The sequence below is a fragment of the Leopardus geoffroyi genome, chromosome B3 (assembly GCF_018350155.1).
Source record: "Leopardus geoffroyi isolate Oge1 chromosome B3, O.geoffroyi_Oge1_pat1.0, whole genome shotgun sequence".
NCBI lineage: Eukaryota > Metazoa > Chordata > Mammalia > Carnivora > Felidae > Leopardus > Leopardus geoffroyi.
In genome coordinates this window covers 46,630,558-46,644,995 of record NC_059337.1, presented here as the reverse complement: position 1 = coordinate 46,644,995, position 14,438 = coordinate 46,630,558, and the positions used below count along the sequence as shown (strand labels likewise).

Sequence of the window (14,438 nt, the reverse complement as noted above, 5' to 3'; positions counted from 1 at the left end):
CTCCAATTTAGCAAAATTAATCTGACATCACTACATAAAATGGATAAAAAGGAGAGTAGAGGATCAGAAGCCAGTTAGGAAAGAGCTGGCTGGCCGATAATCATCAAAAATTTCTGAGAAAACCTTTGAGGGATAACAGGTCTCCAAAGTATTCCCAGACTCTCCCATCCTTTCAGGATTCCCTATCCCTGATAAGCATCTCAGAAGATATCCCAGCTTGGATCTACACCCACAGTCTCAGATAAAACCAAGACTGCCTCATTCTCAAGTACTCACTTGCCCCTGTAAGACAGGCAGTGAGGATGATGGCGGAGTGGGGCACCAGAGGGTCCAACGAGGGCAAGTCAACAGACTCTAGCTGACTATTGCTTTTCCCTTAAATATTAGGATGTTTCCCATCTAAGCTCTCTCCACTAATTCATATTAAGTTGTTTATGACTTCATAGATGAAGGATCTCAGGAGTATTGTTAACATTTTAAATAGTTTACCCAAAGGAATGAATCCCTGATGATGGTATGTACCTTAAGCAAATAACACAGACGTTTTCCTGGAATATCCCAATCACAGCGTGCAAATGACACTGTGGACTTTTAAGACTGGGCCAAGAAGGATACTACATGTGAGGACCTTCATTTATGACTTGTGACCTTGGCACAACAGGTTCAGCCCTGACAGAAGGAAGAGCCCAGCCAGTGAAAAGAGGACATGTGTCCTGGCAGATATCTGGGACACTAATCTGTTAAATGACAGTGAGATTCGCCATTAAATCATGATGAACGAAAGAAAATGGTAGACAAATTAGATGGCTTAGACTTGCTTCATGTGTTTACCAAAGAGAAGTCTCCTAGCTCTTTAAAGTCCATGTGCCTCTCCTAGGAAAGTCCTTGGGGGGCTTGTGAAGGAGCACTGAGAAAGCAGCGAGTGCAGCTTCCTCTCTCCCGTGCCGTAAGAGTGACATCTGGTGGCTGCTGTGCTCACCCTCGGTGCTCTTCCCTCCAGCCTGCATTCCTAATCTAAGATTTTGGAGTGCTTGAATGATCCAGGTAGAAGAGACCACCATGCAGATGAAAGAACGAAGTTCAAGGGCAGGGCTTATTTCCTTTATTATCCTTTCTAATCAAACTGTGATAGAAACAAAAGGCCACATGGAACATATATGTAGTTATTAAGCAGAATGATAAAAAGGACAGCCATCAACCTTTTCTAGGTAGGACAATGTGAAGTCCTCAAGTATATGTGTGTGCTCTTGCTATTTCCCCTGCCTCCTCTGCATTATCCTGAATATTTGTGTTTACCATTCCCCTGCTTTAAAAAGTTTTATCTGAAATATATAGGTCGTTGAACAATATATTGTACAGTTTTGCTTGCTTCTGAGGATCATGTTCCTTTCTATGGAGCTATTTAAATCAATTTCCTGTCTCTGAAAAAGATGGTGACAATTTACAAAGGCATCTGCTTTCTCCCATAACTATACTTTTAGTATAATGTACCGTCATTGAAGACTTCTTCAGAAGACAGAATCATGGCACAAAACCCTTATCAGAGAGGAACTTTAAGCTGTGACCTCAAAAAATAAGCATGTAACTAAATTATATTTAGTAGGTAATTCATATATCCACCTTTAATTTTTTAAAATTAATTCATTCATTGATAAACATTTCCTGATTGTTTATTTTGTGGTTGCCCTCATAGATGGATGATTTCCAGGAACCCCTCCACACCTTTCCATTCATTATCCCCAGGATTCATCATTTCAGGATACAAGAAAGGCAATTCCTGAGTAATCAACCTGAACTATCCTTAGATGTCTTCAGTTTTGACAGTGGGTTCAGGGACTATATTTTCTGAAAGGAAAATAAATGGGGCATATTCTCTCAAGAGTACTCATAGGAAAATGGAATAGATCATCTGAAATCAGGTAAATGGAAAATCCAGGATGATGGTTGCCAAGCTACAGTGAGTGTCCTTATGCTTAATTCTTGCTGAGTTAAAAGGGAACCATGAGCCTGAGAAAGACTGGCTTGTTTAGTGGATAACTAAACAATAATATCAGGAGAAAGGTCCAAGTGCAATATCACTAATTTCTTGTTTGATTTCAGAGCTGGAAATAACTTCTGGTGGATTCCTGTAGTGGGCCCTTTGGTTGGTGCTGTCATTGGAGGCCTCATCTATGTGCTTGTCATTGAAATCCACCACCCAGACCCTGACCCAGACTTCGAGACAGAACAAACTGAAGACAAAACAGATAAATATGAACTTAGTGTGATAATGTAGTAGTGTGCTCAGTTCTGGGTTTGCAATTGGCTGAACTAGTATTCTCTTCAGAAAAGATGGCATCCAGGCATCTGTGTTTTCATAAGACTAGGATGGAATCCATCCAATTTTCTCTGCTAGCTGTGTGAGGCACCTAACTGTAAAAGCATTCAAGTAAAAGCTTGCAAATGCCGACCTCTTCTCCACCAGCTTCCCCCAGAATAGCACTGAATATTCCCTGCTCTGTTTATTTTATCCTTTGATGGGAATCTTTATTAGTGGATGAGCACTAATCACTTAGAACTTTGACCATGGACTTATTTGGATGATCTTAGCTGCATTACTTGTATGAAATGACATTACAAAAGCCTTGTTTTCAAATTCCACAAAGATTACATTTTGAGTATCAACTAAAACTAAATTGAAAGACAAAATAGTGATTTCAGTTAATATGTCCACGGATTAGTATTAACTCTGTAGTTATGTTTTGCCACTATCTTTGTATGAATACAGATATTCCTCAAACCTCGGAATAAAGGAAACGTAGACTACAGCTGGAAAGCACAGGGGAAGGACATTGTGGCATTCAGAAACCTCAGGAGACAAGACAAATTTGGGAAACCAAATGGAATTTTTTAATGGAAACCATTTATCAGATTAATCTCTTGCTCTTTGCATTTTAGAGGGCACCAACTAATTTCCTTGTCTTTGGTATATAATAACCTAAAATACAACTGTAACCTCAGTCAGGAAAAATACATCACTCTGTATTTTTAACTCAAATGTATTTTCCTAATTGTCCACTTGAGGATAGACGTTTGAAAAAAAGATGTCAATGGCTGCACTCATCCATTATTCTTCACATGCCCTAGAAGTCAAAGCTGAAAGCCACTGGAACCTGGACTAGAGGAATCTTCAGGATAGAAGGTCCCTGGAAAGATAGCATTACCTTATTGGGCTTTACAACTCACAAAACACTTCCATATTTATTATCTAATTTAATTCTCATGGTGATTGTTTGAGGTATATGCCATGCTTCCCATTTTCTCAGATAAAGAAACAGAAGCTCAGGGAAGTTAAGTGAGTTGCCGAAGGCCACAAGGAAAATTGAACCTTGTCTAACGCATCCTACACCTTTCTGAAGATCAATAACTGGCCAAGATTCTTGGCTAGCCAGAAGACATGGCTTGGCAGTTGCCAGAATGTGCACATCTTCTGGACATAATGTTCCTGGGATCCTAAAATATAAAGACCTTCATCATCTGGTTTTATTTCCACTGTTACTGAAGCACTAACAAAGGAAAGAGGGAGCAATTTGGTTGTACTTTTCATGTGCTGAAAAACGTTATCAGAAGGCCTCTCTTGCTTGCACTTGCTAAATCTTGCTCCTCTTCCCCCTCCTTCCTTCCCTGCCAATCACAAACATTACATTTGGGGAATTTCCTGTTGGTCAGGCTCTTCCCTGTGAAGTGCTCTAATTGATGTTGCTTTGGTGACAAGTTTACACAAGCTTGTAACTCACAAGCACCAGAGAAATTGCCCTACACCAAGTGATTCATTCTCAAACTGTTAAAAAGCCCAGCCTTCCCAGAGGTATCCACTTTCCCAATTGCTTTGTGATGATCGCAGAACAAAAAGTAAATGTGAAATGTTTCCAGTGGCCTATGTTCTACCATCTACCAACCTGGAATTTTTTTTTTCCTTGCTCTGAAACTACCTGGATATTTCCTCTTTGAAATAAAATTAGTGTTGTTTTTTTTTTTTAAGTTTTTAGGAGTATTATGACTTCTAAGTACATATGTTCATCCTGTCTACAAATTGAGATCTCCTGGGGAGCTTTTAAAAATTACTAATACCCAGTTATTCTTTTGTAAATATCACAGTGATTCAAATGCATAGCCAGGGTTGAGAACACTGAGTTAGTTAAATTATATGTGTCTAAGCTTTCTTTGAGAACCATGTCTGGAGGTGGCCAGGTGATTCCTGGTAGCATTCACAGGCTTGGGATCCTCAGAGATTTGAGAGCAGTGGTTCTCAATAGGGGGAAGTTTTGCCCCCTTTCCATTCCCTTCCACCACCCCCTGCAAGGGGATATTTGGCAATGTCTGGAGAGGTTTTTGGTTGTCATAATTGGAGCAGGAGAGTTACTGGCATCTAGTGGATAGAAGTCAGCATGCTGCTAAACATCCTACAAAGGACAAGACAGCCCCACCCCACCCCCCACAATAAAGAATTATTCAGCCCAAAATGGCAATAATGCAGAGGTTAAGAGACCCTGGATTTAGAAAAAAAAAGTGAGGTGAGGAATAAGAGAAGACACCAAAACCCTGTGCCCTGGTTCAAGTTCTGCAAAAACAGAGATGCCAAACAAGTCAGGAACAGCCCCAGGGTAGATTATAATTATTAGAGGAAGAGGCAACGTAAAATTTTAGTTTTCGGGTTAAATTGTGTAATTTATGATCTATGCAGGTGCTCATTAAACACTACTTGGTGATTAATGACTGAAATTATAAAGAAGAAATGCACACTTATGGAAATCAAACCCAGGAAGCCTTTTTTTTTTTAATGGAAAAAAAAGTTCCTCTTGTTCTAGGTGCTCACATTCTCTCTCTGCCCCAGTTTACAAGTGAGTTTGCCTGTGGCAGGTTCTTATGCAAGATAATGTCTTTGTGGTTGAATGATCAGTATCAGAAGTCAATTAGAGCCAAATAACCTATTTTTTAAATAGACCTTTTAGGAACTGGAATTTTAACATCCCCCACCCTCCTTGTCAATCATGAAACTGAATAGAAAGTATTTATTTTAATGACAAACAGAATTTCTCTATGATTCTCCAACTTGTTGAGATCTCAAAGCATGTCAAATATTGTAGGACTTTTTTTTTTTTAAGTTTATTTATTGGTAGGGAGAGGCAGAGAGACAAGGAGAGAGAGAATCCCAAGCAGGCTCTGCACTGTCACCACAGAGCCCAATGCGGAGTAAGAACCCACAAACCATGAGTTCATGACCTGAGCCGAAACCAAGAGTCAGACGCTTAACCTAGTGAGCCATCGAGGCACCCCAGACTTTTCTAACTAGTAAGAACCAAGGTTAATACTCAGCTGTTGAACAGGATAAGCAAAGGATAAATGTCACATTTAAAAATCTGATCCTTAAGATATAAATTATTGTTTCCTTTAAGTTGTTTACACACACACACACACACACACACACACACACACACGTCTTATATAAATGTTGTAGATTTTTTTTTTACCTCAATACCCGGGGTTCGTTGTCTTGCCACTTCGAAAAATGAAGAGGTGGACACAAAATGAGCAGCAGGCAGAAGTTTATTAGAGTATAAGACCAGAAAAGAATAGTATGAAAGCTCTCGTTACAGAGAGGGGGCATTCAAAAGCTAATGCCTGCAACTATAGGTAAGGGTCCTTGTTTTATAAGGTTCTGGTCAGCACCCATGTCCCTTCCCCCCTCATTCTTTCCCTTACTGGCTAGACAACTTTAGGTGCTGGGTTGTCAATTCCTAATTGGTTCGACTCCATTGTGTGAGGAGTCAGACTGGTCATACTGTCCTAAATAACACAAGTTTTATGGTTTAGCTAGGTATTTTTATTGTCAACACATTATACCAGATGTACTAAACAGATACAGACCATTCCATCCAAAAGCAATAGAACATACATTCTTCTCAAGGGCACATGGAAGATTTTCCAGGTTAGATCATGTGGTAGGCCACAAAATAAGTCTTAACAAATTTAAGAGGATTGAAATTATATCAGGCATCTTTCTGATCACAATGGTATGAAACTAGAAATGAATTGCATGAGGAATACTGGGAAATCCACCAATATGTGGAGACTAAACAACATGCTACTGAACAACCAGTGGGTCAAAGAAGAAATCAAAACAGAAATGAAAAAATACCATGGGGGTAAATATAAATGGAAATATACCAAAATTTGTGGGATGAAGCAAAAGCAGTTACAAGTGAGAAGTTCATAGTGAGCCTAAAATGTATATGCAAATGAAAAGGCACTAGAAGACCCAAAACAAATGAAAAAAGGAACAAAATTGGAGGACTTATACTCCCTGATTTCAGTACTTTCTATACAGCCAGGGACAGTGTGCTATTAACAGAGCATGTCCCTAAGGAGGGACAAATAGATTAATGAAACAAAATAGAGAATACAGACTTTGATCCACATTTATGCGGTAAATTGATTTTCAGTAAAGGAGTCCATGTAATCCTATAGAGAAAGGACACAGGTTTGAAAAAATAGTAATGAATAAAGGAATAGAAAAAAGGAAATCTTGACTCCTACTTCATAGTAACATAATACACAAACATTAATTCAAGATGGATCATAGGCTAAAGCTTCTAGAGGAAAACATGGGAGGATATATTTACAAGTTTAGGATTAGAAGAATTCTTGTAAAAGAATATAAAGCAATAAAAATAGGTTAATCAGACTTCTGCAAAATGTAAAACCTCTACCCATTAAAAGGTACCATTAAGAAAATGAATGTGCAAGCCACAGACTGGGAAAAAATATTTGTAATACATATACTTAACAAAGAACTTGTACCCAGAGTATCTAAAGTACTCCTTCAACTCAATAAAAAAGACAAACAGATGTTTTTTAAATGAGCTAAGGACTTAAATAGATACTTTATTAAGGAATATATATGAATGGCCAATAAGAATATGAATGAAGTTCAAATTAAAATCACAATAATGTATTAAATTACAGGCACTAAAATGGCTAATTCCAAAATAGACTTAATAACAGTAGCTGAACTCATATTATCAGTGGAAGTGTAAAATGGCACTACTCTGTAAAAGTGTTTTTTTATAAAATTAAGCATACATATATTCCATGACCGTGCATTTTACTCTCAAATATTGACCCAAGTAAAACAAAATATGTCTTCCAAGAAGCCTTATACAAGAATGTTCATAGCATCATTATTCATTATAGCCCTCATTTGGAAAAAATCCAAATGCCCATCAATAAGAAAACGGATATATAATTTGTGGTATATTCTTACAATGAAACATTACTTAATAATCAAAAATAATATGCTAAAGGAGCACCTGGGTAGCAGAGTCAGTTAAATGTTCAACTCTTGGTTTGGGCTCAGGACATGATCTCACAGTCCATGAGTTCAAGCCTTGCGTTGGGCTCTCTACTGCCAGTGCAGAGCCTGCTTGGGATTCTCTCTCTCTCCCTCTCTCTCTGCCCCTCCCCACTCATTCTCTCTCAAATAAACAAACAAACAAACTTTAAAAATAACATGCTATTAACACATGCCATAACATGGATAAATCTTTAAAACATGCAGAGTAAAAGAAATCAGATATAAAAAGTACATACTGTATGGTTAAATTTTTAATGAGCTCAAGGGCAGGAAAAAGAAATCAGAGTATTATTTGCTGCAGAGGTGGGCAGCAGTATGGATTATAAAAGGACTAGAGAAAATTTTCTGGAAATAAAAGTTTTAAATTTCTTGATTGGGTTAAAGATTATATAGATGTATACATATGTCAAAACTTACACTGAAAAATCTGTGCAGTTCACTGTATGTAAATAGTACAAGAAATCTTTAAAAATATTAATATATGATTTCTCATTTGAAACTATAAAGGCCACAAATCAATGGGATAGTAAATTCAAAGTAACAAAAGAAAAAGACATCAATCAAGAATTCTATGTCCAGCAAAAATATGTCCAGCAAAACTACCCTTTAAAAAATAAAGGAAAAGTTAAGACTTTGCCAGAAAAACAAAAGCTGAGAGAGTTTGTCACCGATAGATCTGCACTGCTTGAAATACTAAAGGAAATCTCTCAGGGTGAAATTAAAGGACATTAGACAGTAATCAAATCCACATGAGAAATAGACTGATAAAAGTAACTACATAGGTAAATATCAAAGGCAGTATACATGTCTTTTGTTTATAACTTTTTTTCACATGGCATATTTTAAAACATAACTGTATAACACTATAATTACATGGTTCTATTGATAGTTTTATAACGTATAAGTATGTAATTTGTGTGACAACAGCATGAAGTGAGGAGGGAATGAAGCTGTATAGGAGCTAGGTTTTTTTTACAATATTGAAATCAAGTGGCTATTTATCAGAACTAGGTTGTATAAATTAATAAATTTATTGTAATTTCCAGGACAGCCACTAAGAAAGAGACAAGAGAATGAAAATACTGAACTACAAAATATGTTTAACACAAAAGTAGGTAATAATGGAGGAATAAAAAAATAAAAATACATAAGACATATAGAAAACAAATAACAAAATAGCAATTGTAAATTCTACCTTATTAATGATTACATTAAATGTAAATAGATTAAACACTTCAGTGAGAAGATGGAGATTGGCAGAATGAATCTGAAAATATCATCTAATTTTATACTGTCTACAAAAGATGCACTTTATACTGAAAGTCAAACATAGGTTGAAAGTAAAATGATGGAAAAGGATACACACCATGCAAATGGTAATCAAAAGAGAAGTGTCTACTAATATCAGAAAAATAGGTATTAATGAAAAACTGTTACTAAAAACCAAGAGAACATTTAAAAATGATAAAAGAGTGCATCAAGAAGACCTAAGGAGTGTAAACATACATGTACTTGAAAGTAGAGTTCCAAAATACATGAAGCAGGACAAGTCTCCAGGACAGACTATAAGTAGGCCAACAAATCCCAATAAATTTAAAGGGATTGAAATCATACAGCAGTGCCTGATTGGCTCCATCAGTTAAGTGTTGGATTCTTGATTTCAGCTCAGGTCATGATCTCAAGGTCCTGAGATCAAGCTCCATGTGGGGCTCTACACTGAATGTGGAACTTGCTTGGGATTGTCTCTCTCCTTCTCTCTCTGACCCTCTCTTGCTTATACTCTCTCTCAAAATAAATAAATAAACATTTTAAAAAGGCAGTGTAATCATACAATATATGTTCTCTGACCACAATGAAATGAAAAATCAATAGCTACGAAATTTGGGAAATTCACTAGTATGTGTAAATTAAACAACCACTATTAAATAATCAATGGGTCAAGGAAGAAATCCAAAGAAAATTAGAAAATATGTTGAGATGAATGAAAATGAAAACACAACATATGGAAATTTATGGGATGCAGTGAAAGCAATGCTCAAAGGAAGATTTATAACTATAAATGCATATGTTAAAAGAAAAAAAACTCCAATCAACAACCTAGTCTTCTGCCTTAAGACACTGAAAAAGAAGATCAAACTAAACTCGGAACAATTTTAACTACACTGGAATAAAAAAAAAAAACACCTTAAGAGCAAGCAAAAGGAATGAAATAATAAGGATTAAAGTAGGAATGAATGAAATAGGAAACAGGTAAACAGGGGTTCCTCTCTGGCTCAGTCAGAAAAGCATATGACTCTTGATCTCAGGGTCATGAGTTCAAGCCCCACATTGGGTGCAGAGATTACCTAAATAAATAAAAACTTTCAAAACAAAAAGGAAATAGAAAACAATAGGGAAAATTAACAAAATGAAAAAATGGGCTCTTTGAAAAATCAACAAAATGGACAAGACTTCAGCTAGATTAACCAAGAAAAAAGGAATATGATTCAAATTACTAAAATCAGGAATGAAAGAAGGAACATAACTACTGAACATACAGAAATAAAAAGATTTATAAAGGAATACTACGAACTTCTATATACCAACAAATTAGATAAATTTGAAAAAAAAAAAAAATTCCTGAGAAGGACAAAAAGCATTCAAACTGACTCAAGAAGAAATAGAAAATCTGAACATACCTGTAATGAAAAGATTAAATTGATAATCAAAAGACCTCCCACAAAGAAAAACCCAAAACTAGATGGCGTGTCAGGTGAATTCCACGTCACATTTAAAGAAGAATTGGTACAAATTCTTCACAAACTCTTCCAAAAAATGGAAGAGGAGAAAACACTGCTCAACTCATTCTATGAGACCAGAATTATCCTGATACCAAAATTACACAAAGATATTACAATAAACTACAGACTAAAATCTTTTATAAGTATTGATGCAAAAATACTCAAGAAAATACTAGCAAACTGAATCCAGCAACATATAAAAAGAATTATATTCCATGATCACAGAGATTTATCCTAAGGATGTAAGATTGGATCAATGTATGAAAAACAGTCAGTGTAATAAGCCATAATAGAATAAAAGGCAAAAATGACATGATCATTTTAGTAGAAGCCGAAAAATCAATTGACAAAAATCTAAAACATTTTTATAATAAGAACACTCAATAAATTAGTGATAGGAGGGAGTTTCTTTAACCTGATAAAGGACATCTACAACAAACACACACCAACATCATACTTAATGATGGAAGACTGAAATCTTTCCCCCTAAGATCAGGAACAAGATAAGTTATGTCTACTCAGATACTTCAACATTTTACTTGAAATCCTAGCCAGTACAATTAGGCAAGAAAAAGAAGTAAAAGACATCAGATTGGAAAAGAAGAGGTAAAACTGTGTTTATTTCCAGATGACAGAATTATGTATGTAGAAAATCCTAAGGATTACACATACACACACACACACACACACACAAATACTACTGGATATCATGGGCCTGGGTGGCTCAGTTAAGCCTCTGACTTCAGCTCAGGTCACAATCTCACAGTTCATGAGTTCAAGCCCCATGTCAGGCTCTGTACTGACAGCTCAGAGCCTGGAGCCTGCTTCAGATTCTGTGTCTCCCTCTCTCTCAGCCCCTCCCCTGCTCATATTCTGTCTCTCTCTGCCTCTCAAAAATAAATAAACATTAAAAAAATTTAAAAATTAAAAAACACTATTGGATATAATAAATACGTTCAGCAAAGTTGTAGGATAAAAGATCAAGAATCCAAAATCAGCTTTAAGTCTATACACTAGCAACAAACCATCTGAAATGAAATTATAAAACAATTCCATTTATAATAGTATCAAAAAGGATAAAATTTACAAATAAATTTAACAAAATGCTTTCAAGCTTTGTACACTGAAAACTGCAAAACATTGTGAGAAGGAGATGTGACTGTAGAAGAAAGAGGAAGTGAGAGAATATCATGAGAAGGACTCGGCCTACCATTGTTGGCTTTGAAGATGGACAAGCATGTGATGAATCAAGGAATGAGGGTGGCCTCTGGTAGCTAAAAAAGAAAATAGATTATTCCCTGGAGCATCCAGGAAGGAATGCAATCCTGATTTGATTTTGGTGAATCCATGTGGGATTTCTGGCCTATGGAACTGTAAAGTAGCAAAATTGTGTTGTTTGAAGCCACTATGTGCCAATTTGTTATATATGCCATAGAAAACTAATACTAATGGTAACACTGTCAAACACTCCTGAAACAATCTTGAAAAAAACAAAGTTGAAGGACTTACACTGCATGATTTTACAACTTATTACAAAGCTGAAGTAATCAGGACAGTATGGATAAGGATAGACATAGAACAATGGAATAGAATTGAAAGCCCAGGAACAAACCTTCACACTTACAGTCAATTCATTTTCAACAAAAGTGCCAAGACAATTCAATGGAGAAATAAGTTTCTTTCAACAAATGATAGTGAAACAACTGGATATACACCTGCAAAGGAAAGAATGTAGATCCACGTCTTACAACATATACAAAAATGAATCCATTATGAATCAAAGACTCTAAATGTAAAAGCTAAAACTATTGAACTCCTAAAGGAAAACATAGGCATATATCTTTATGACCTTGGATTAGACAATGGCTTACACCAAAAGCATAAACAACAAAAGAAAAAAAATAAACTGGACTTCATCAAAATTAACTTGTGTTTCAAAGGACACCATCAAGAAAGTGAAAAGACAGTCTATAGAATAGGTGAAAATATTTGCACATCATATATCTGATAAGGAACTTATGTCCATAATATATAAAAAATTAACAGAAATCAATAATAAAAGGACAAATAACTAATTTAAAAGCAGACAAAGGATTTAAATATACATTTCTCCAAAGAAGATATATAAATGGCCAATAAGCACATAGAATACAAAGAAAGCCCAATAAACACATAGAAATATGCTCAAAATAATTAATCATTAGGGAGATTCAAATCAAAACCACAACGAGATACTGCTTCCCACCTACTTGAATGGCTAGACAACAAGTGTTGGTTAGGATGTCTGGATACTGGACCCTTCATATATTGCTGGTAGAAATGTAAAATGATATGTTTGCTTCAGAAAAAGTTCCTCAGTGATTAAGGAGAGTTACCATATGACATAGCAAGTCCACTCTTAGGTCCATATTCAAGAGAAATGAAAATATTTACACTAAAATGTCTATACAAAAACTTGCACATGGATGTTCATAGACACTTATTACACCAAATAGCAGCACAAACATCCATCAACTGATCAGTGGAAAAATAAAATGTGGTATGTCCATACAACCGAATATTATTCAGCCATAAAAGGCATGAAGTACTGATGCATGCTACAACATGGATGACTGTTGAAAACAATTTGCTAAGTGAGAGAAACCAGACACAAAAGACCACACATAATATGATTCTACGTATACAAAATGTCCAGAACAGGAAAATCTATAGAGTCAGACAGTAGGATTTTCAGGACCTGGTTGCCATGGTCTGGAGGAAGAGGAAATGGAGAGTGATTGCAAATATATACCAGATTTCTTTTGGAAGTGCTACAAATGTTCTGGAATTAGATGCACAACTCTGTGAGTAATCTATAACCCCTGAATTATATACCTTAAAAGAGAAAATTTTACAGGAAACACATTATCTCTCAATAAAAAAGAATGTTATGACCATTCAGATTAGCTTTTCTTAAGTAAGCTCTACACCCAACATGGGGCTTGAACTCATAACCCCAAGATCAAGAGTCACATGCTCTACCAACTTGGCTAGCCAGGTACCCCTATCATGACCATTTAAAGAACAACCTAGAAGCATTTAGTTGTAGTAGGTACTTGTATTCCTGTGATTCAGCACCTCCCTCCTGTCCATATACTTCTGATAATCAGATCCATAGGGACATATGCATGGGGATGTTTACTGTGTTGTTTTTGACAGAAGGATGTTAGAAATAATCTAAAAGTCCATCACTAGGGAAATGAAATGTGGTGGATGCATGTTATCAACCATCATGCAGCAGTTAGCAGCAATGAGCCAGATGGACATCTTGCACTTTAAATAGATCCTAGAAACAGTGTCAAGTTAAAAAATAAAAAGAGAGAGAACAAGATCTATAGTAAGCACTATTTGTGTAAATTAAAAATGCATAAATATAACATATTCTTCAATGATATATGCAAATGCAAGAATATAGCATCTTAGAATGGCTACCCTTAGCGGGAGTGAGGACTGGGATAAAGACTCAGAATGAAGGGGAAAAATAATAAAATAAAATAGAAGCAAAGCCAAGGACATGCAAATGTTGATAATGTGCCGTGACTGAGAAGTGTAAATAACTCAACTTTCTGCCTTTGAGGTCTAAGGAGAGACACAGAAGGAGGAGGATAAGAAAGAAGGACTAGGGAGGAGAGGAGGGCAGAGAGAAGCTAGCTCAAATACACTCCAGTATGTTAAGAGATGTTATCTCTAGGAGGTGAGGTTTATTTCCCCATCTCTTTACTTCTCCACCTCTTTTAAAAACAATGGGAAGGGAATATTTTGTTTTGTTTTAAAAGGTTAAGAAATGGGGGCGCCTGGGTGGCTCAGTCGGTTCGGTATCTGACTTCAGCTCAGGTCATGATCTCACAGTTCATGGGTTCAAACCCTGTGTCTGGCTCTATGCTGACAGCTCAGAATCTGGATCCTGCTTCAGATTCTGTGTCTCCCTCTCTCTCTGCCCCTCCCCCATTCCCCCCCCCTCAAAAACAAACAATAAAAAATTTTTTAAAAAAGATTAAGAAATGGCAAAAGTCTTAGATAGCTTTTGAGTGACATTTAAGGGCACCTTGATGCTGCAGACAGCCAAAGGATTATAACCAGTACCATTCCCTTAGGTTGTTAAAGTGGATTAAAAATGACTGCCCTGTGAAGTGTAACCCATCACTGCCTCTCTCCATTCTAATCAGATCTGTTCTAACATAAAATTGACATATTGAGTACTCAGAGAGTCACCAGTGACCTGGATC

The 14,438-nt window shown here is 36.2% G+C and overlaps 1 protein-coding gene across 1 annotated transcript in view; it reads left to right on the top strand.

Annotated features, from left to right (window-relative positions):
• The window catches only part of AQP9 (aquaporin 9), a 47,748-nt gene extending 43,735 nt beyond the window's left edge, over window positions 1-4,013 (top strand). The window contains exon 7 of the mRNA XM_045449602.1: window positions 2,101-4,013. Coding sequence (XP_045305558.1) covers window positions 2,101-2,275 — 175 coding nt within the window. The 3' untranslated portion in view covers window positions 2,276-4,013. The remainder of the gene's footprint in view (window positions 1-2,100) is intronic.
• Window positions 4,014-14,438: the final 10,425 nt, after the last annotated feature.